This window comes from Oryza sativa, chromosome 10 (genome assembly GCF_034140825.1).
Source record: "Oryza sativa Japonica Group chromosome 10, ASM3414082v1".
In the NCBI taxonomy this organism is placed as follows: domain Eukaryota; kingdom Viridiplantae; phylum Streptophyta; class Magnoliopsida; order Poales; family Poaceae; genus Oryza; species Oryza sativa.
The window spans coordinates 16697110-16720184 of NC_089044.1; the positions used below are offsets into that span (position 1 = coordinate 16697110).

The 23075-nt window shown below is 43.9% G+C and overlaps 1 protein-coding gene across 1 annotated transcript; it reads right to left on the minus strand.

Moving 5' to 3' along the window:
* Window positions 1-3289: 3289 nt before the first annotated feature.
* Window positions 3290-5365, minus strand: LOC4348741 (probable inorganic phosphate transporter 1-8). Its single transcript, NM_001423048.1, has one exon. The coding sequence runs from the start codon at window positions 5164-5166 to the stop codon at window positions 3541-3543; it is 1626 nt and encodes a 541-aa protein (NP_001409977.1). The 5' UTR covers window positions 5167-5365; the 3' UTR covers window positions 3290-3540.
* Between the last annotated feature and the right edge of the window lie 17710 nt (window positions 5366-23075).

Genomic DNA, 23075 nt, shown 5'->3' on the forward strand with positions numbered 1-23075 from the left:
AAGAAAAGAAGAGAGAGAGAGGAAGAACACGTGTCCAAGGGCATTTGGGTACTTGCACAGCTCTTTCTCTCTCTATTTTGACCGAAACTAATAAAATAATGGGATGAGTGTCCAGCAGCTAATTACCATTTTTTACAGTGTCCACGAGCAAATACACGATCTTTGGGTGTATCACAGCAAATGTTGCAATCTTTCGGTGTCCTGTAGCAAATTTTGCCAATATAATATGACGATTAGAGAGTAAGAATAATTTTATTTTGACTTTTGGGCTTTACTATAATCCCGTTGCAACGCAAGGGTATTTAGCTAGTACTAATAAGATAGATATAGTAAACTTTTTTTTGGATAGTTAAATTTCTGAATAGCGGAATGGTTTTATAATAACTATTCAAGGGTACAACAAATGAACTAATTGGTCGAGAAATAGATTTAAAATGGTTCTATAAGAAATTCACATATATAAAGTTTTTTTTGGAAATCACACCGTTTAGGATCCCTGGAAGTGTGCTCTGAATGGAATGGTTGCGTTCCTTAAAAAAAAACACACCATTCTTGCTGGGTTGACTGATGGGCAGCAGTCTTAGCTTCTCAGTTTTTTTCGCAAGAAAACAAAGGTGAGCAGGTGACCTATGCTTGGACCTGCAGGTTTTGGTTAGAACTTATTTCGTCAGAAACGCAGAGAATTGTATTGTACGGATGGATATATTTGGGCCTGTTTAATTGGTGAAATAAAATTTTTAGGTGCCACATCGGACGTTTGACCGGATGTCGAAAGGGGTTTTCAGACACAAATGAAAAAAATAATTTCATAACTCGCCTGGAAACCGCGAGACGAATCTTTTGAGACTAATTAATCCGTCGTTAGTATATGTGGGTTACTGTAGCACTTATGGCTAATCATGGCCTAATTAGGCTCAAAAAAATTCGTCTCACGATTTACATGCAAACTGTGCGGTTATTTTTTTTCTTTATATTTAATGCTCTATATATGCGTCAAAGATTCGATGTGATGTTTTTAAAAAGTTTTTGGACTAAACAAGCCCATTAATTTGTGTGTGTGCACACAATGCATGACATGGTCTTCTAAAGAATTTTCTGCTGAATAATCCTTTAGCTGTTTCATTCAGTACTATCACCTTCCTGCACCACAGAAAAAGAGTTAAAAGACCCAATTTTAAGATGTTTGTTTTGCTCAAGAAACTACACATGGTTTTCAGTGCATTCATTGTTCTATTCAGTTTGACTCACCCTGACAGGAAGGCTGGAATTGAAGTCTGTCGGGGTATCAGGGAACTATTAGGCAAATTCAGACTTGGAATTCTGCAGTCTATGGAGCAATTACGCCTGAACTCTCAATACTGCATTTATGCAGTCAGCTACTCAGCTTAATTAGGGTCCTCTCCAGTCATTTTATCAGATAATACCTCTCCAATCTACACTCCAAAATTTTCTATTGACTTCAAGCCTAATTTAGACCTGTTTTCTCTGTATTGTTCTCTTGCTGCTATCCTGACGCGCTCTCTTGAGCGTCCTCCAAAATTATTACACACAATTCTCCACGCTATTGTTCGTCGTTGTCCCTGGTCAAGGTGAGAGTCTTGCTGGATTAGGTTACTTATTAGTGAGTAGTTGCACTCATACCCATGCCTAGTACAGTACTCAACACGGTTGCAGGTGAACTGAAGATGCTCATCTGTAACAGCAGATACATGTGCTTGTGCTTGCTCCTGACCAACGGCAGTGACGTATTGACTTGTATATTGTCTATTCTGCCACTGCTTTTGCTGGAATTTGAAGAAATATTTGCGTTCATGGATTGCCTAGGTGTCTGGTGTTTAGTGGTTTTAGTCAATGTTGGTTGTGAAAGCAAGTCATTGGTCTAAGGTCTAAATAACTGATGAAGAATTTTGGTTTTGTCTGGTTTGTTTGTTGGTAAAACAACAGGTTGTTGCCTTGCTCTGATCTCCAGATTCTTAGTTGGTGGTGGACACTGCAAAGAACATTACATAGATACAATTTGGCATACCTTAAGCTGTCACAAAGACTGTAAAAAATATCCATTTGATCATATACTCAAATACTTCATCTCAAATTATTTTACATCCTCTTCCAAGGAATTCTAAAATGTTATCAGAAATTTAAATTCAGGCTTTTCTGAAAGAAATCCAACAGTATTCAGTCTAAGACAGGGTTCACTTTTCCGATTGAGATCCCGACTCCTGGCGGTATGACAGTTTTCACCAAATTTTGATCAAATTTCAGTCAAAAACCATTTGAAGTTTCACTCAGAATCTAATGTCGTCCCACGTCAAAACCTCAAAATTTTACGGTTTTCAACAATTTTCCGTACAAAACGTTAACGCCGGTCTGAAATGACAAAGATTCGTCAAAGTCGGCCTTCCAGGTGGGTCCCAACCTGAAATTGATTACCAGAACCGGTGAGAGTGAGAGCCGCGGAAGTTCACCGCCGGTTGCTCTCGTCAGAAATTGATTTCGACTCGATATCAAAGTTGAACGACCAGTTGCTATCAGCAAAGACTAAAATAAATGTTTTCATACTCACTTACTGTTCAAACAAACTTACACTTCCCCAAATTAACAGCCAAACACTCAAAAAAAGGTTACCAAACTTTGGCTTAAATTGGGGTTTGCCGCGTCAACAAGAATGACTGAAGAAATTTTGCAAAATTCAGTGAACACGCTTCTTCCCTGCCTGGCTATTTATCCTGAACTTCAGACTTGCCGGATATTTGTCAGAAAAATACGCTGTCCAACAATTCAACTGCTGCTTTATTGAGCCATCGGCATCAATGCAGGCCTCCTTTGGTCAGAAATTTCGTCGAAATTTGTTGTATTTCGTTTTTGTCACCTAGGTACTGTGGGCCCCCAAACGTGGCCTAAGTATGGAGTTCATAGTCAAATATACTCAATTTCGACTTCGTACTCAGATCATAGTGCAAGTCAATTTTTCATATCTGGTTCACATATATTCTCCACAGTTAGTCCATTTCCAACTTTAAAGCTACTTTTTGTGAAGAAAAACAGAACTTTCAGCAAAATTTGAACCAATAACTTTAGACTTCATAGGCTGTGTTTAGATCCAAACTTCAGTCCTTTTCCATCACATCAACCTGTCATACACACACAACTTTTTAGTCACATCATCTCCAATTTCAACCAAAATCTAAACTTTACGCTGAACTCAACACAGCCATAATTGAAAATTTAGACATCTCATTGTCCTCTCTAAGGCAAATTAGTAGTGTACTACTCTGGTAGAGTGGTAGTTCAATTATAAAATGTATTCGTGCCAAATTGCTGGTCTGCAAGAATTATTCCTCAAGTGGCCAAATACTTAAAAACAGAGTTTACATAATTGAAGTATTTAACACACATTTCTTTTGCCTTCTTAACCTAACAAAACATGATCATGGGTTCATGATTCCCAATTTCACATAGACAAACACAAGTAGGAGTATAATAATAATAACAGTAAGTAAATTAAGTAAAACCTACACTATATTCACGTGCAGTCATACACTACGCCGTCTGCGGCCGCACGGCGGCGCCACCGCCGGCGGCGGCCACCTCGTCGTCGTCGTCCTCCGCCTCGCCGGACATCTCCTCCAGCGACTTCCCCTTCGACTCCGGCACGAGGAACGTGCAGATGAACCCGAGCAGGTTGCATCCGGCGAGCACGAACAGCGAGTTCCTCACCCCGATCCCGGGTTTGTACCCGGCGTCGGGCTTGTGCGGGTCCTGCGCCGCGTACAGGAACCCGAACGATCCGATGATGGCGCCGGCCTTCCCCGCCGCCGCCGAGATGCCGTGGCAGGTGGAACGCAGCCTCGCCGGGAAGATCTCCGCCGGCACGATGAAGGTGGTGGAGTTGGGGCCGAAGTTGGCGAAGAAGAAGGTGAAGGCGTACATGACGACGAAGCCGATGTGGTTCCCCTTCGTCGTCCAGTGGTGGTACGGCACGGCGAGGCCGAGCATGAACACGGTCATCATGAAAAACCCTAGCAGCTGGATGGCGAAGCGGCCGACGATGTCGATGAGGAAGACGGTGAACCAGTAGCCCGGGACGGTGCCGCACAGGGCGATGAGCGTCTGGGCGCGCGCGATGCGGAACACCTCCTCCAGCGCCGACATGGTCTTGGCCTTGGGGATCCAGTTGATGCTGGTGAAGATGTCCTTCTGGAACAGGTTCTGGCTGTAGAAGGCGATGTCGAGGAGGAACCATGTCGTGGCGGTGCCGACGAGGTGGAGGCCGTGGCGGCGCGCGAACTGGCGGGAGAAGAGGCCGAAGCTGCTGCTGTTCCGGGTCACCATCTGCTCCAGCTTGTCCTGCTCCTCCTGGATCTCGACCTGGAGCACCTTGGACATGTCGGCGGCGGCCTGCTTGGCGTTCTTGGCGACGAGGGCGGTGTAGCGCGCCGTCTCCGGCATCTTCATCCGCCAGTAGTAGGTGAGCAGCGCCGGCATGGCGCCGAGCATGAGGATGATCCGCCACACGTAGTCGGCCTGGCGGACGGTGGAGCCCGCGCGGTCGTCCTGGTACGCCGGCGCCGGGAACCCGGCGCGGAACGCGGAGGAGATGATGAGGGTGACGATGCCGCCGGCGAGGATGCCGAACCCCTGCATCGCGAACACGGCGGCGATGAACGCGCCGCGGGTCTTCTTGTTGGCGTACTCCGACATGATCGTCGCCGACAGCGGGTAGTCGCCGCCGATGCCGAATCCGAGCCAGAACCGGAAGAAGCAGAGCGTCGCCATGACGCTGGTGGGCGTGTGCGAGAACGAGAGCCCCGACGCGATGGAGCAGATGACCATCATCAGCAGCGTCATCCCGTACACGCTCTTCCGGCCGAGCTTGTCGCCGAGCCACCCGAAGAAGAGCTGCCCCGCCAGCGTGCCGCAGAACGCGACTCCGTTCACCGCCGCGGCGACGTTGGGCGGCAGGCTGCCGGGGTTCTCCTTGGCGAGGTCGGTGTAGTAGATGCGGCCGAGCAGCTTGGTGACGAGGGAGATGCAGAAGAGGTCGTAGGCGTCGGTGAAGAAGCCCATGCCGGCGACGACGATCGCCGTGAAGTGGTACCACTGCGTCTTCGCCGCGTCCAGCGCGCTCAGCACCTGCAGGTGCTGCTGCTGCTCCTGCCGCGCCATGGCTGAACGACTCTGCTCGCAAAGCTCGGGGAAGAAGACGAGTCCCCCTGTATTTGTGTCGAGCTCTCTGGGCACAGCAATGGCGCGGGAGATGCCGCGGTATATGTAGGCGCAGGAATGGTAGCCGACTTGGCCGTGTCCAGTGGATTTGGCACGCCTGCTTGGTTGTCACTGTAATATGGAGAGGGAAGAAAAACGGCACGAATCTCACGCGGGGCCATGCGCTTGTGTACAAGGGTTTGATAGGTGCCCGAACGCACGCGCTCGGGTCACCGATCGGTTCATCCCAGAAGCACTTCGCACGCTGACTTATTAATATGCGATATACAATATATTTATTGTATGTATGATTTTTTTCAATCAGTTCACCCTAAAAGCTTTTAGTATACCGAAGAAGATGGATTTTAATCTCCCGAGTGAACGTTCACTCGTTTCTTACATGTTAACTAAACAGTTATAAAAAAATGATAAAATTGATTAATATGAAATATATCACTTCACAAACATACAAGTTCAAATTTAACTTTTACAAGTTATAAAAAAAACAAATTAAACTGTAGTATATAGTTTAATTTGTTGTTTTTTTTATAACTTGTAGAAGTTGTATTTCAACTTGCATTTTTTAGAGTGATATATTACATATCAATCTATCTTGTCAAAATTTTAAAAAAATTTCATAATTATTTAGTTGATAATGTGAGAAATGGGTGGACTTCTACCTTCGTGCTTAAAAGAGTTTTCAGTATTTCCCTCAAAAAAAAAAAAAGTTTTCGGTATGGAACTTTCTGACGTGAGATCTGGACCGCTCGCTAAGCTCCGAAGCTTAGATCTGCGGCGTATTGTTGCTCGAATTCTCGTCAACTAGTTCACCCAAAAGGTACGTTGGACTTTTCTGGCTTGTGATTGGACCGTTCGAGGTTAGCCCACTAAATTGATTTGAAGCAGTGTCCAGCGTCCACTGTTCTCAACCGAGCAAAATCCTGTATCAACTGATTAACTTTCACTGTGTCTGTCGCTGAAGTCTTACATTTTTGCAGCCATTTCTGAGAAATTTGGTTGCTGACGATGACCAGCATCACTGAAATTTGGTTCCCACAGTATCTCTCTCTACGGAAAAAAAAAAAGGTACCCATAATAAGATATGATACTCTTATGTGAACGCAGATACAATACTTTACAGCGTCCTTTGATGACTGAATATCTCAGAATTAACAAGCAAATTCAGTTGAACCTGCAACAAAATATAATCATCCTGATTGGCATCATCCTCTCCTGAAACTGCGCCTGCCTGGGAGATCGTTCACACTAACGTAAACTGATCATGAGGTGTTGGTTAGGAGATAGTACTATCTAATTATCAACTATCAAGCTAAACTATTGCGTTGAGCTTACTTAATTGGAGACCATACAGCTATGGATAATTGTAAAATGGGCCATTTGACTGCTAGCTAGTCATTGTCACTCAAGCTGTGAACACATTATTGTATTTTTTAAGCACTGTAGTCTGGTGACGTGTTGGGACCAAAAGGCTAGGACATCATGCGTAAATAATTACAAAGATCCAATTTATTTTAATCAGAACGAGGATATGCATCTCCATTGACCGATACATGGATTAATTACGGTTAATCTTCTGGAAAGGCATCAAATCAAATGTTATTTTTTGAATGTCACATGCATGAACGTAGTACTGCAGGCCTGTCAGCCATGGACGCGCCGGGGAGAAGAGAAGACTTGCAATTTTCAGAATTCAGTATATGCTGCTGCAGAGCGGCTGCAAAATTGGATTTTTGTTGATTTGATCCACAAGTTGGTTAATCGGGTGGTTGACTTTGCATTGTTATTAACCAAAAAATTCAGGTTTGAATTCAATGAAGTATAGTTCATCCGCTGACGTGCAGCCATGGATATCTGAAACATTAATGGAGAATGGAAAGGACAAGTTTGTTTTCCTGTTCATTCATTATTGTATTAGACTTGCTTGGAGTATTGAAAAATCAGGATCAGAAACTTGCATCAATGCTGAGTTGTCTCAGGTTATTACTATTGATCATAAACTAGAGTTGCTCCATGAAAACGTTGAATTGTTGTGTCAAAACGTGCTAAACTCTTTTCAGGGGGCATCCTAAGACTGAGTTTGAACGTGGTGGTGGGATGGAATTTTCTACTGCAAACGAACGAAATGAGATGAACCATTAACATATGATTAACTAAGTATTTGCTATTATAAATTTTGAAAATAATGTGTTTATTTGATTTTTTATATAAAATTTTTACACGAAACGTTACGTTTAGCAGTTCGTTGAGCTAAGCTAGCCCTCAACCGTCGTATCAATCAAGTACAAACGTTCGAGATCAATCGCTATAGTAACTTCCACTAGGATTCGTAGTATATATAGCTAGCTTCCATTGCGACAGTACAATTCCACGGTGCTACAGTATTTGCTACAATAACAAGCTGATGTTTTCTCTGCATTTGCAAGCGCATTGTAGCATGCCCCTGTACGGTATTACTATGCATTGGGTTATTAGCATATGTGTACGTGCCTGAAGCCGGCCTAACTCAAATGGTAAGCCGTACTCAGGTCACCAACCAAACAGACCCCTTTGTTGCGTGGAAATCTCGCAACACGCGTTCAACACGTAAACATCAAAACGAAGACACGGGAGAGCACGACATTGACAACCAATACATGTACCGTGTAAGTAATTTCTCGTGGCATTATGCAACAAGAAGCAGGCCAGAGTCGAGACAAGAAGCAGAGAGCGTTTTTTTTTTGGATATGAAAGCAACGAGAACAAAAACTGCGCCAACTCAACCGAGGGAATGTTCCAAGGGTATATGCCGCTAAAAACCGTTGACGATGACTTGGAGTATTATTGGCCGACTGGCTGTGCTCTAGCTCGGTGTATTTGGGATACTCCTCCGTCAACGTTTTTTTTCGTACCACTAAACGGTACGTCTTTTTAAAAAATTCTTTTTTAAAAGAATTATGATAATTAATGTTATATTAAACATAGGGACTAATTATATTTAGAGTTAATTGGATCTATGCCACTGCAATTTTTCCATATTAGAAAAATGTCACTACTATTTACGAAATCTGCTGAGTGCCACTGGAACTTTGTGAAATTGGACCCATGCCACTGCCGTCGCATTTTCCATCCATTGCCGTCACTCTAATGTAGGACCCACACGTCAGCTCCATCCTCTTCCTCCATCCCCTCTCTTCTCCCTTCCCCATCTCTCTCCGGCTAACAACAGCAGCAGGTGACCGGCGGTGGCGGCGGCAGCAGCAGCCGGCCAACGACGGCGGCGAGGGCCACGAACGCCGCCGCGGAATTCCCAGACCGGCGATGGCGGCGAGGCCATCGCCACCGCCGTCGCGTCGTAGCTTGTGTCGGCTTCCGCCGCTGTGATGTCGTTCCAGAGCTGGTCCATGGTGTAGTCCATCTGCAGCTGGCTCGCCGACGCGCAGCAGCTGATGCTTTCTTGCAGCACCGCCCTCGTTATCGTCGTGGTCGTCGTCGGCGTGGTGGCTGTTGTCGTCGTGGGCCAACTCGAACAGAAGGGCCAACGATCGTACGATCAGCAAAGAACATCCACGTGATTGCAAATCATCAAAGCAAATAAGAGATTGGACCTGGATTTCTTGGCGGCGGTGAGATTTAATTTTTGGTGTTGGGCAAAGAGCTGCGGAGCACGAGTCTTTGGTGCAGACAACTGTGAAGGGCGTCGGAGCTCGATCGGTGCTGCTGCCGGCCACCTGCTGCTGCTGTTCGTCGACCACATGCTGCTGCTGTTTGCCGGAGAGAGATGGGGAAGGGAGAAGAGAGAGGATGGAGGAAGAGGATGGAGCTGACGTGTGGGTCCCACACAGGAGTGACGGCGATGGATGGAAAATGCGACGGCGGTGGCATGGATTCAATTTTACAAAGTTCTAGTGGCACTCAACAGATTTCGTGAATAGTAGTGATATTTTTCTAATATGGCAAAATTGCAGTGGCATGGATCCAATCAACCCTTATATTTATATCACCATGTTTTTCATGAAAATTATTGCCTCTGTTTAAGTTTATAAGATGTTTTGACTTTGGTCAAAGTCAAACTGCTTTAAATTTGACTAAGTTTATAGATAAATATAGTAATATTTATACTATCAAATTAGTTTTATTAAATTAATAATTAACTATATTTTTATAATAAATTTATCTTGGGTAAAAAATATTACTATTTTTTCTATAAACTTAATCAAACTTGAAGCAGTTTGACTTTGACCATCTTATAACCTGAAACGGATATAGTAGTCAGCATATATTTATATTGAAGTCTCTAAATTACGTACATATGTAATTTTAGTATACTAACAACGTAAGTTATAAAATTATGTATGTAAGTTTCAAAATTATATATACGTAAGTTGAAGATAATAGTGCAAATTCAATGGAAAACTAATACTAATGTATAACTAGCCGTCAGATTTTGTCAGTCACAGAATGTGACGACAACTTTGTAGCAAACCAGAAGAAAAGACGGAAGAGTGAAGCGGGATACAGACGAATGTCATGACACATATGCGGATGCACATTGCGTGCATGCAAGCCCATTAGTAGACAGCAACGCGCATATGCAAGCTCATCAAACAATTCTAATCTAACTGAAATTAGTCACAAATTATAGCAACGAATCTTAGCAATATCGTTAATCATATGTTAATTACTTATCTCGTTACCTATGCGGCCAATAAACACAGCCCAAGAGAGGCGAGTAGCTGTTTGGTGGTGTACAGATAAGTATATTAATTATATTCAAGGCGACGACTGGGATTCAATGATCATAAGAGCAAGGTCAATAGTGCAGCCCACTACTAGCTTCAAATCATCTATAGCCAATATAATAACCAATTCATACAATAGTTGCTTACTATACTATTAATATTTGGTCCCACCTGTCATACACACATTACATCTGGGAGCCCGTGCTGTAGCTGGCTACAGATCTGTAGCCCGCTGCTCTTCTCTCTCTTCCTTTATCTCTTTAAAATATGTTTATAGCTGGCTTATAGTCTGCTATTGTACCTGCTCTAAGGCCCCCAGCTATCATGAGCTGTGGTTTTGTTATATTTGAGAAATTAACTTATACTCTAATTTGATTGGAGGCTAATAAAATAATTGCTAGTGATTGGTATCAACGAGGAGTCACACTGGGAATATTTGTGATCGACTGCTTTGTCGGCTAACAGTTGTATTGCTTCTCGAATCAAATCGAGTTTTGATTGATTACAGGGTTATGATGAACTGACGGACAAAATTTGTACAAGTATCTTTCATATCACTGTAGTTCAAATACGTTTGCGCATATTAAGAACTTGCTGCAATTGCAAATATCTCTGTTGTCTTGTTGCGATTCCCACATCCCACCGGTCTTCCCATCTTCTTCGGCAGTTTCCTCCGCTATCGGACAGTATATAACCCTGCGTCCCAACCAGATTCACACGCCCCCGCTGCCAATGGTGCCTGCCGCCATTCAGGATAGCCAACAACTAGCTCCAATTCATTTATAACCAATCTAATAACTCATTTATACAATAATTACCCATAAGTATATACTACAGCATTAATATATGGTTCCACCTCTCACATACACATAACATATTGGAGTCCGTGCTGCAACTGGCTACAAATCTGTAGCCCGCTTTCCTTCTCTCTCTTCTCTTCTCTTCTCCACATATGCTTACAGCTGACTTGTTGTCTGCTATTGTACTCACTCTAACCCGACACCACCACCACATCAATGCTCGCCTGAGTCAGCTACCTATCACCGCTTCGCCGTTGTTCGTTGCGATACAACCCTACAGAACACCCCCCCAAAAAAAAACCGCGTTCATAAATAAAAGTATTTTGAGTTTTGTCGACAAATATAAAAATTCCTAGAGTATTATTTATCACATCAATCACTTCCCATTCAAACACACTTCTCATTTTACCTCCATCTACCCTCCCACCCTAACTATTTCTTATATAACGAGGGACATCAAAGTATTTTCTCCACAATTTTGCGCTTAGTTTTTTTTTTGCTACTAGTTAGTACAAAAGTTTTCTATAAATGAGTTTATTTAAAAAATTAAATAAATTATTTTTAAGTTTATGATAATTAATACTTAGAGAAATACTACACAACGGTATACCGTACCTACGGGGTATCATGTCTGGTACCGGAGGTAGCAGATCAAATATCTACGATACCATGCTGATGTCAGTATGATACATCGGTATCAGATCTGGTACATGGTATCATCTCTAATATTGGAGGTACTATAGATGATATGTAAGTACCAGATTTGATACCTACGGTGTATCATGTCCGGGGTTCAAAATTCAGAAATTTTAGAAATTCCGGTCATATCGGACCCTCATATGATATTATTTGAGCCATTTTTTTTCTTTTTTCTAAATTTGGTAATATTTTGATCAAATTTGACCAAAATTTCTTCAAATTTTTAGAAATTTCAAACCAAAATTTTAGTATATCGGCACCCTCCAATAAAAACGTCCAAACCGAAAAATTAAACCCTAATCATGTCTACTACCAAAGGTACTAGATCCGATACTTACGGTACTATACTAACATCATCATGGTACCTACGGGGCATCATGTTTGGTACCGAAGGTACCAGATCTGGTATCTACAATATCGTGCCTATCCGTTACCTACAATATCATGCTGACGTCAGCACACATTAGCTATTCTGTTACAACAGTATACCATTCTATAGTCTCTCTAATACTTAAGTAATTATATGCTAATTACTCGTCTCGTTTCGCAAGACACGGTAAGCTAAGCCCCATCTTTTCATTTGAACGCAGTCTTTATCTTGGCTAAATAACGTAGAAATACTTATTTACGGATGGAGGGAGTATTATATAAGTTGTTGTAGCAAGTGTGACAAATTGGCATTGTCCTCCTTTGACCGTGTTCGTGAATGTTTATGTTGGTTTCTAGCGTGGTTGCGGTGAAATCTACCATGTTGTTGGTTGGTCTCAAGATGACCTAAGCGAGCTGATCTAGGAGAAGCTCGTAATCGATTCCGTTTTTGACTTGACTTTGAGGCGTGCACGATATGCCGTACCTGACATTTGCGCGTGGCAACGTGGTGCATTGACTCTGCTTCTGATACGATGAACACACAATTATAATATGGCTCTGTCCATATGGCCATGCTTTTTAATTGGTTTTGACTTGGAAGATAGCTTATATACAATTGTTTGAATTAATTGCAGGAGAACTTGAATACAAGAGAAAAAAGAAGAACAGTCTCTCTTTACCACTTCACTCTTCTCTGTTTCAAATCCTCTCGGGTGGTTTGGATTGCTGTAAACTTTGTGCAAAGTTTTTAAGGGCTCGTTTACATATGTTGATGTTTGATGGATGTTGGTTGGAATTGAGTCTATAATAATTATTCAAGGGCATAAACGAATGGATTAAGAGTCACATTTCGGTGCTCTCTACTTGTAGTGGAAATCAATCTAAACCGTGTTGATTCTTTTTTATCCAAGAGACTAGATCTATTTATACTACTACCTTATATGCGGTAGTATAAACATAGGAGGACAAAATTGTACATTGAAAAGTGGACATTAAGGGATAAATTTGTAAATTCGTATATTAGTCGAGACGGTCGCGGCGCAACAGAAGCGAGGGGGAGAAAATAGACATTTGGCCACGTTCAAAACACGGTTGCACTAAAATGCTATCCCGAAAATAAGTTTCATTAAAATGCCAATATGGAGCGCGCGCTCACTGCCACTTTGCCATTTTAGTCGTTTTGTGTATTTTCGAAATCATTTTCGCTCCTTCACTGTGTGATGAGACAAAATTTCCCTTCCACCCTTCCGCGGCGGCGGGTCGGAGCTCGAGGAAGGTAGGGGCGGCTGGATGGCCGGTAGCGCGGCTAGATCGGCATACGGCGGCGGTAGAACGAGTCCATGGCGTGGAGGCCTGCGCTCCAGCTCGCCATCAGCTACTGCTGCCTCTCTAGCTCCGCGAACCCGACGCTCATTGCGTCCCCCTCCCGCCTCCACCGCTGGCGAGGCCATGAGGCCCGCCTCAAAACCCTAGCCACCGCCGCTCGACCCCACGGGCAGCGTTGTGTCCCTGCTCACCGCGCTCGAGACACACCGGATGGGAAATTTCGTCTCATCACTCGGCGGAGGAGTGAACATGATTTCGAAAATACACAAAATGGATAAAATGGCAAAGTGGCGGTGAGCGCACGCTTCATTTTGATATTTTAACGAAATGTATTTTCAGGATGTCATTCTAACGAAGCCGTGTTTTGAACGTGGCCAAATGTCCATTTTCTCAGCGAGGGGGACGGAGGCGGCTATCGCGGCCGCCGGCGGCAGCGGCAGCTGACACCCATCGCCAACACCTGCCGCCTCCCACCTCGTGCCTCCTCCATTTGCTCCTCCGCGTCTTCGTCGTCGTTTTCGTCGTTCGGTGGCTCATCGGAGCTCGAGGAGACATGCTCCTCAGCCGGTGCATTCCGTCTGCCGCTATCGGAAGGCAGCGGTGGCGCGGTCCCTCTCGCGGTTGCTGGCGGCTGATCCATGATCGGGGGGCGAGGAGCCTGCCCGAGGAGGCTGAGGTCCCGGGCAATGGTGACAACACATTGGTGAATGGTGACTGAAGGCGTGGAAGCGGCGCAGCCATGGCTGTTGTGGTTGCAGCGGTTCTGTCTGTGAGGCAGCGTATTCCCAGACAAGATAGCCTCCTGTCCATCCATTTCCTCCCCCATGCAGATCAAGTACTGATATTTGATTGCTCTAACTGAAAATCAGAGCAAGAATATACATCTTGTAGTTTTCTGTTCGAATTTGAGACGGCAAGCATGCTGTTCTGTCACTTTAAACACATGTAAGCTGTAAATCAGGTTATGGCTAAAACACCAAACCAAAATACATTTTTTTTCACAGACCACGAACATTCTTAGGGACAGGCTTTACTACCATTGATCACATTATTCTACTCCAATTTTCTGGTTCAAAATTACATGGGGTGAAAAAAAAGAACGAGCTAACTAGAGTATCGACACACCCAAACAGATAATAAATCAAAACAATTGAAGGCTTTATTATGCTACTAGTACAAACAATGGAAGGTAAAGGCATAGTTTCAACCCGAAGGAGCCGGAGGAGAAGAGCGACACCACCAAAAGGATTTATGAAATGCCACAAAGAGTTGGCTGCCCGCGGGCTCCGAGGTGGAAGTGGAAAGGGTCCGTTATGTCGGAATGGGAGATCCAGCGGATTAGGACGGCACCATACACAGGTGGCAGCCAAGCAAGCACGGAGCGCTTCTCACGAGGTCGTCGCCGGAGGACTATGACGGCGTCGGAGAAGGGAGAGTTGATGGCTAGGACGAACAGCGGCGGTTCGCACGTAGCTCTCATGCGGTGCCGATGGAATACGACGGCATATAAAGATGGGGAAGCGAAGTTGATGACGAAGTGGAGGATCTGAAGGAAAGAAATAGTAGTGGGGCTAAGCAAACTAGATAAAGTTACAGTCCGCCTTTCCATCTACATTGGTAAAAAAATTTAGTGGGATTTTCGTGGGGCTCTGATAGTCTTTACGCCAGTAGTGAGGGCTCGAGACCCCGCCGCCCCCATGCTGGATCCGTCCCTAACGACAAGGGCATGAAAGACTGGGGTGGCAACGCAGGAGAAATGTCGGCTACGATGGCGGGATGTACGGAGGCAACGATAGTGGGGATTGGCCGGGGACGAAGTGAGCGGCAGCGGGGGGCGAACTCCGGTAAAGGTCAGCCGCTGAACTTGCCGCCGCCGCTAGAGTCGGGTACATGGAGTTACAGTATGAAGAAACGTTAGAAGTGGCACCACCAACGATAAATTCAACGATTAAAAAAAATAAATATCAAAATTACCCGTAACCATACAGGTAGCAAAGTACTAATTTACCCTTATAAAATCAACGGCTTAGATTATTCTACTAGCAATAGAATACTACCAGTAGATAGCACTAGCATGACTCATGAATTAACTGTTAAAAAAGTTGTTCTAAAAAGTTTTATAAGAAATGGTGATGAAAAAAGTTTTTAAAAATATCGCATCATTTAGAAGATTGGAAGTGTGCCCATGACACTCCATAATCTATAATCAGAAAAAAAAAGTAGTCCTAGCTAGCATGGCCCTCTTTCTTATCCGTCTTACCCCTAGCTAGCTGCTTCCACCATCACGACCTCCCTCAATACCACTATGCGAGTCATATCTGAGGTTGGGCTAGTGCCAAACTACTGATGAAGCTGCAAGATAGACTACAGTTGGCCTCCTGGCCTCGTTGTTGTTGACATCATCTTTCCCTTTTCATCAATTAACAAGTCACTCATGCGTTTTTTCAGTCATTCATCTCCAACTAGGCCATTGGGTGATTTGGGCCTAGCCTTTGACTTTCTCTAAGTTTGACACCGGCTAAATAACTCTTCTATCCTTCCTCCCTAGTGCTGCCCATCAAACAAAATCAATGATCTAAATTAGCTCCATTTTATTGTTTCTAGAGTTCAAGATTGCATACATGGCACCGCTCACGGTATTCTAAGTCATCTCCCTCCATGTCAAATGAAGGTTGAAGATCGAAGACATTGGACTATGAACCTACTCCCTATGATTCAAATGACTTTGTTGCCCTTCATTTATATGAATTTATTTAAGAAATAAAACGATTTTCCATTAAAATCGAAAAAATCACTACTATACAAAGCGTCTTTCCATGTTGTTGGGAAGCATCTTTCCATACGGTTGCCCCAACCGCATGGACAAAATCGTTTGTGAAAACCACCATTTTTGCATGTGGCCGACGCATCCGCATGCGAAGGTGGGATTTTCGCATGAGGTCGCTTATATCGGCCGCATGCGAAAATAAATTCAGCAAACAAAAAAAATAAAATCAAAAAACCCCCCAAAAAAATAAAAAACCAAAAAATCCCAAACCCTGGCCCGCCATCGGAGAGCCGCATCCACGCCGTCGCCCCCGCGCCCCCCCACCTCCCCGCCGCCCGTCGTCGTCGCCCCCGCCAAATCCGTCGTCGGCTGCACCCGATCCGTTGCCCTAGCCGCCCGGCGTCATCGTCGGCGGCGGATCCGTCTCCCCCGCCGCCCGCCGTCGTCGCCCCGCCGGATCTGTCGGCGGCGGCACCGGATCCATCGCCCCAGCCGCCTATCGTCATCGCCGGCGGCGGATCCGTCTCCCCCACTGGATCCGCACGGTGCGGCGGCGCCGCCCGAGGCGGCCAAGCCGCCCCTGCCGCCGCGGCATTGAGGAGGGGGGAGGGATGCCTCATCGTCGTTGTTGTTGGTGGTGGTGAGGAGGGGATGGCGGGCCGCCGAGCCGCCGCCCGCTGCTGCCGTAGCCGCGCCGCCCGCCGCCGCTCTAGCCGTTCCCTATGGCTGCGGATCCGGCCCTCCCGAGGGCGGTGCCGCCGGATCCGCCACCCGCCGACGCCATTGCCATCCGCTGCCCGGCCGCTCTGAGAGAGGGAGAGGGAGAGAGGGAGAGAAAGAGGAGAGAAAGAGAGAGAGAGAGGGGGGGAGAGTAATAAATTATTAGGGGGAGAGAGGAGATGAGGTAGAAAAAATTTGAAGTGGTGGGAGGGAAATGAGAGTGGAGTGAGATGAAAAAATTGGGGTGGTATTTTTGCATGCGGACTACTTAAGGATCGCATGTGAAAATAGATTTTTGCATGCGGCTCCTCAAGTGGACCGCATGCGAAAATAGTTATTAAAAAATTAATTTAAAAATATGAGAACTTCGAATCAAATTTTATTATATTAGATGAACTCATATGAAAAAGTTATCAAAAACAAAGTTGTAGAACTCGTTGAGATCTACCAATTTTGTTTTTGTCATTTCTCCATCCGAATTTGATTGAACTATATAAAATTTGAACTTTATAATATAATAAATTCAAATATTTTTTTCACATAGTAAATGATTTTAAATAGAAAAGTTGTCAACAACAAAGTAGTATAACTTATCAAGATCTACAACTTTTGTATTGGTCATTTTTCTATATGTCTTTGTTTGACAGTCTAAATTTGAATTTCAAAATATGACAACTTCAAATAACATTTTCAAATACAAAATGATTTCATCTGAAAAAATCATCAATAACAAAGTTGTATAACTCATCAAGATCTATAGCTTCTATTTTGGTCATTTCTTCATCCGACAAAGTGAATTGTAGGATTGTTTACAAAATGTACATCTCTTATATAGTTTAAACTATATAGTTAAACTATATAAGATATGTACATTTTGTGAACAATCCTACAATTCACTTTGTCGGATGAAGAAATGACCAAAATAGAAGCTATAGATCTTGATGAGTAATACAACTTTATTATTGATGACTTTTTCAGATGAAATCATTTACTGCTTCAAAATATTATTTGAAGTTTTGAAATTCAAATTTTTAATTGATAAAACAAAGTCACAAGAAAAAAAATAGCCAAAATAATAGCAGTAAGAACACAATAACATGATAGATCATGATTTTAGAAACATTTAGGGAAAAAATCATCCAATTTGGAGTTTATATGAGTGAGATACACTAGTTTCAAATTTTTCAAATTTTATTTTCACATACGGCTTCTTAAGTGGCCCGTATGGAAAAATCGATTTTTCCATGAGGGCGCTTAAGTGAACCGCATACAAAAATGAGCTAATTTGGGAAAATCGATTTTTTCCATACGGGCCACTTAAGCAGCCGTATGGGAAAATGACCTTCGATTTCTATAGACGCCACTAGTTATGGTCCGTATGGAAAAATGAAGGGGCCTCGTACAGAAAAATAACTTTTGTAGTAGTGAATATAGTTTGGTTAGGCGAAATCGCAAGTTTAGCACCCTTTCGAACAACCGTGGTTCGATAGGGGTACCTGTCGTACCTGCCAATCACCGCTGCAGTTTGATAGGGTAGTTTGGTCTAAAATAAATAAATAAATAAATAAATAAATAAATAAATAAATATATATATATATATATATATAAAGTACATAAACAGTGTCGCTACAGTGATTTGTAGGGCATATCGAGCTGGCAATGTTCGATATGTGAGGATGAACAGCGCGCTCAAGTGTCTCTACAGTGATTATTCTATTATTTTAAAAAAATTATCACTTGTCGAACTGCGGTTGTTTAAATGCCCTATCGAACCTTGGTTGTTCGACAGGGTGCTAAACTTGTGATTTCGTCTAACTAACCTATATTTTTATGATTTTTCATTAAAATCGTATTATTTCTAAAAAAAATCCATTTATATTACGTTGGGAAAGTTGATTGACTTATTTATATGTGAGAGTGATATCATCTATTCACAAAGGACAAACAAGAAAGAACAGTTAAAAGAATCACCTAGAAATTCTAAAATGACTTATACTTGGTAAAGAGCAGGGTTCGCAACCCAACGGAAGCTGGACAGTTTTTGCGGTTTTTTGATGTTTCAACTTGGCTCGAAATCAATTTTCGGTTGGATTTCAAATGGTTTTTGACAAATTTAAATGTCAAACAACAAATTTGACCAAAATTTAGTCGGAATGATACCGACGAGGCTCAAAATCGGTGGTCGGTAATGCAAGCCCTTGTAAAGAGTAGAGAAAACTAATGCGGCTTTAGGATCGGAGAGAGTATAAAACGATTATAAAGCTGGAAAGGAAAAAAAGAATCTCGTAGGACGGTGAGGATGCTGCGACATTTTCAGAATAAGTTCATCCGAGGTCCCTTATCTTGTCAAATTTTCGTCCTTCAACCGAAAAAACAAATACAATAGGTCCTTAAACTATCAAAACTGTGCAATATAGATCCCATAGCGGTTTGGACGATGGTTTTAGCTGACGTGGAGCCTACGCTGTATTGACGTGGCATACAAAGTAAAATTTAACAGTTTAAAAATTAAACCGTGTTGATTCTTTTTTATCCAAGAGACTAGATCTATTTATACTACCACCTTATATGCGGTAGTATAAACATAGGAGGACAAAATTGTACATTGAAAAGTGGACATTGAGGGATAAATTTGTAAATCTGAGTTCCCTTGTCAAATTTTCGTCCTTCAACCGAAAAAACAAATACAATAGGTCCTTTAACTATCAAAACCGTGCAATATAGATCCCATAGCGGTTTGGACGGTGGTTTTAGCTGACGTGGAGCCTACGTTGCATTGACGTGGCATACAAAGTAAAATTAAACAGTTTAAAAATTAAAACAAAACATGTGGGCCCACCTGTCAGTATAATAATCAGATTAAAAATAGTACAATCCACGTGTTAGTAGGCCCCCCACCTCGTCCACCTCATCCTCTCTCTTCTCTATCTGCTCCAATCCTCCTTCTCCTTCTCCCCTTTTCCCCTTGTTCCGCAGATGCGGCTGTCACGGGCGCTGGCAGGCCAGCGAGCGAGAGCGGAAGCACGGCGGAGGTGGAATCGGCAGAGGCCGGCGAGTGGAGGTGGGGCGGGGAGGGAGGAGGCAAGGAGGCTGGCGACTTGGGGGGTTGCTAGTTGGCACGCGCGCAAGCTGCTCCTGGCCCAAAAAGCCCATCAATCCATTTTTCCTTTTTTTCGCTGTTTCTTTTGCGATTTTTCTCGCTTTTTTCGTTTTTTTTTCTGATTACTTTTTTTAATCTTTAGCACACTTATTTTTTTCAAAATGTTTTGAGTTGAAAGTTTTTATATCTTAACTTGTAAATTTTTAATTCTGATTTGAAAGTATTCAAATCTTGAGTTGAAAGTTTTTGAATTTGAGATGAAAGTTTTCGAATCTCGAGTTGAAAGTTTTTAAATCTGAGTCGAAAGTTTTTATATTTTTTCAAATCTTAACTTAAAACTTTTCAAATCTGTACTTGAAAGTTTTCAAATCTCGAGTTGAAAGTTTTTGAATCTCGAGTTGAAAGTTTTCAAATCTGGGTTGAAAGTTTTCAAATCTTGGTTGAAAGTTTCAAAATTTGTCTTACACATTTAAAATTCTAGTGAAAAATTTTCAAATTAAGTTGAAAAGTTTTAAAATTTGACTTCAAAAGTTTTTAAGTCTAACTTGAAAGATTTCAATCTGTTAGTAGAAAAAATCTTCCAAAAAAAGAAATCTTATCGTAATTAATTACCGTTGTTATCTACTATAATAACTTAGTTAGTTAGACTAACCTTTCCGGAAAAGCTCGCCGCCAATGCGTACGCGCGCATTAGCTTTTCCGGGCGACTTGCTGTCAGTGACGTAGCCAGGAATTTTTCCTCGAGTAGTCCTACTTCACACATTCATGTCACGTTGTAACATACCATGTAAAACCCAGCATCCTTTGCAACACTATATTCAAGCCAACTATACATATGAAATCAAACAAAGCTGAATTGGCGTTGCTTACCATATATATTTTTGGCTGGGAATTGATGTGAGTACTTTTGCCAAGGGCCCTTGAGAATATATGCTCTCCGAACAGAATCTTGGTCATTGGCCGGATAGCTCGAAATTGGAAGTCTTAGGCCTGGATCACTTTCAAGACGATTAACATCATAAATAGGATAATGAGGTGCATTGACTTCGGGCACAGGAGCTTCATCATCAATTGTTGGAGCTTGTGGTGGTTCTTCTTCAGGTACAGGAGCTTCATCACCAATGAAGCCATTCGAAGAGCTAGAAGAGGTTGCAATCTTCTTAGCTTCATGTTTCCGAAATAACGACACAATATCATTATCTTCACTTGGCCCACCACTCCTCTTCATATTTTACCAATCCTACAAACAATAGCAATTATCATTTAGCACACATTCACTAATGTAACAATTTATAAATTGCATTCTCACTTTCTCAGTTATTCACACTTCACAGACTCACTAATTCTCTAATCACAATTCACAAATCTAGCCATTTAGGTTGCTATTTCTTACCTGGGCTAAGCAAGGGAGGGGAGGGGACGGTGGCACGGCGCGACGTCGGCAACTCGGCACGGACGGCGGGGAGGCCGGAGGAGAGGACGCGCGGCGCTGGCGCAGAGGAGGGGAGGGGACGGCGCGGACGGCAGTGGCAGCGCCGGCGCCGGCGCGGAGACGCGGAGTGCTGGAGTTGCGGCCTCGCGGCGCGGGAAGGGGAGGGGACGGTGGTGGCGGCACTGGCCGCAGGCGCGGCCAGCCGGGACGGCGCCGGGCACCGGCGAAGCGGCGCGGAGTTGAGGTCTCGACAGTTGGCGGCTGGCGGCGTGGAGTCGAGGGCTCGGGCGAGTGGGCGGCGGGCGCTGAGACGCTGACTCGCTAAGGAAGGGCCGGCTGGGAATCCCTCCAACCCTAAAAATTTCTGGGCTATTTGGCCCAAGCCATCTATTTGGGCCTAAATATTTTTGGGCGAAGGGGCGTCTCTGGGCCAGATTTTGGGGTAGTCCCGAGCCCACCGGGACTACCCCCTAGCGACGCCCCTGCTTGCTGTACTCCTCCTCTTTATCGTCGCTCTCTCTTCTATCTCCACTGGCAAGCGCGACAAGGCGGGCATGGAGGGAGGCCGGGGGGAGGACTGTTGAAATTATAAGCACATAATGATTTAATTTATTTAATAAATAAATCCTGACATTGTAGATGTAAACTAGCATGAACGCATCATTAGATTTACACATGTAAACTAAGCAGTAAAACATGAACAGATCAAATATGCACAACATGTCGAACACGTACCGAGGTGGCGGAAAGACCGGTTACACGGCAGGAACTACTCGCGGTTGCGGGCGTCGACGAAAGCGCGCAGCACGCGAAAGGAGAGGAAGACGAGCCGTCGCGGATGAACAGGGAGCAGTCACGTGAAGCGCTTTCCAAAAACATTATTGCCGCCTTCTCCCGATGCAAGACGTCGAAGGCAGAGGTTCCGGAGACCTGCTCTCCCGATCGCCGGTGCACGCCAGCGAGCAGGATGGAGTAGTCTACGAGAGACGGCGCAGTACAGAGTAGGAGGCAAACCCTAGATTGATTTCGCGTGTGTTGCGTGAAGACGGCGGCTCGGTTTATATAGAGATAGGTCGCTTGATCAGGGCGCTTGCACGATCTCCACTCCGTGTAACCGAACCGGATATCGCGCATAACTTATCCAGACTCCATGCCGTTTTCACGCACCGGATTTTTCGAAATGTTTCCAAAACAAAACAAATCCGAATTTCCCGCAGCAAAACAAAACTGCAAAAGGAGGCTACATCTGCACAAAGGTGAAGAGCCAATTTTGCGGACCATTCGATACGTACGTGTTAACGACCAAATTTGATCAAATCAACTGGCACGCTCATACATCCGAAGGCGAGTTTTGGACCTGCACTGGAGTTAAGCAGATCTACCAGGCCTCGTGTTTTCCATCAACAGTACGTCGTGCACGTGCGCCGCCTGCCAGGCCAGGCGAGGCGAACGAGCGCGCGCGTGTGTTCCCCCTTTTCTCTCCACCACACATGCTTTAAGTGGCTAGGAGATCATCCTCCCTTTTAAGGAGGTCCCCCTCAACTAGAATAAGCAAGGTGGTACTAAACTCCACATGCATGCCATTCCATGAGGTGGGCTTTTGTGATTTTCCAAAGAATTAATCTTCGAATGGGCCTTAGCCCATCTATTAATTTCAACAATCCCCCTCCAAATCTCAAAATCCCACCAAGATTTGCCTTTTCCAATGTACTGTTTATATACCAGCGGTTCGATGGAGACCGATTAAGGTTAAACATCCATCTAGAACTCCAAGCTACACTTACTCACAACTTGAACAATGGACTACGCCTTGAATTGCAAGCCTTGTGCAAGCAAGTTTCACTCAGAGTCTTATCTGGTACTAGACCGTCTGTAGACTACCCCTCGGGTGGAGCGTATAAGTCATACTCCTAGGTCT

Coding starts and splice junctions, on each gene's coding strand:
- LOC4348741 (NM_001423048.1), bottom strand. CDS start 5,166: ATGGCGCGGCAGGAGCAGCAGCAGCACCTGCAGGTGCTGAGCGCGCTG.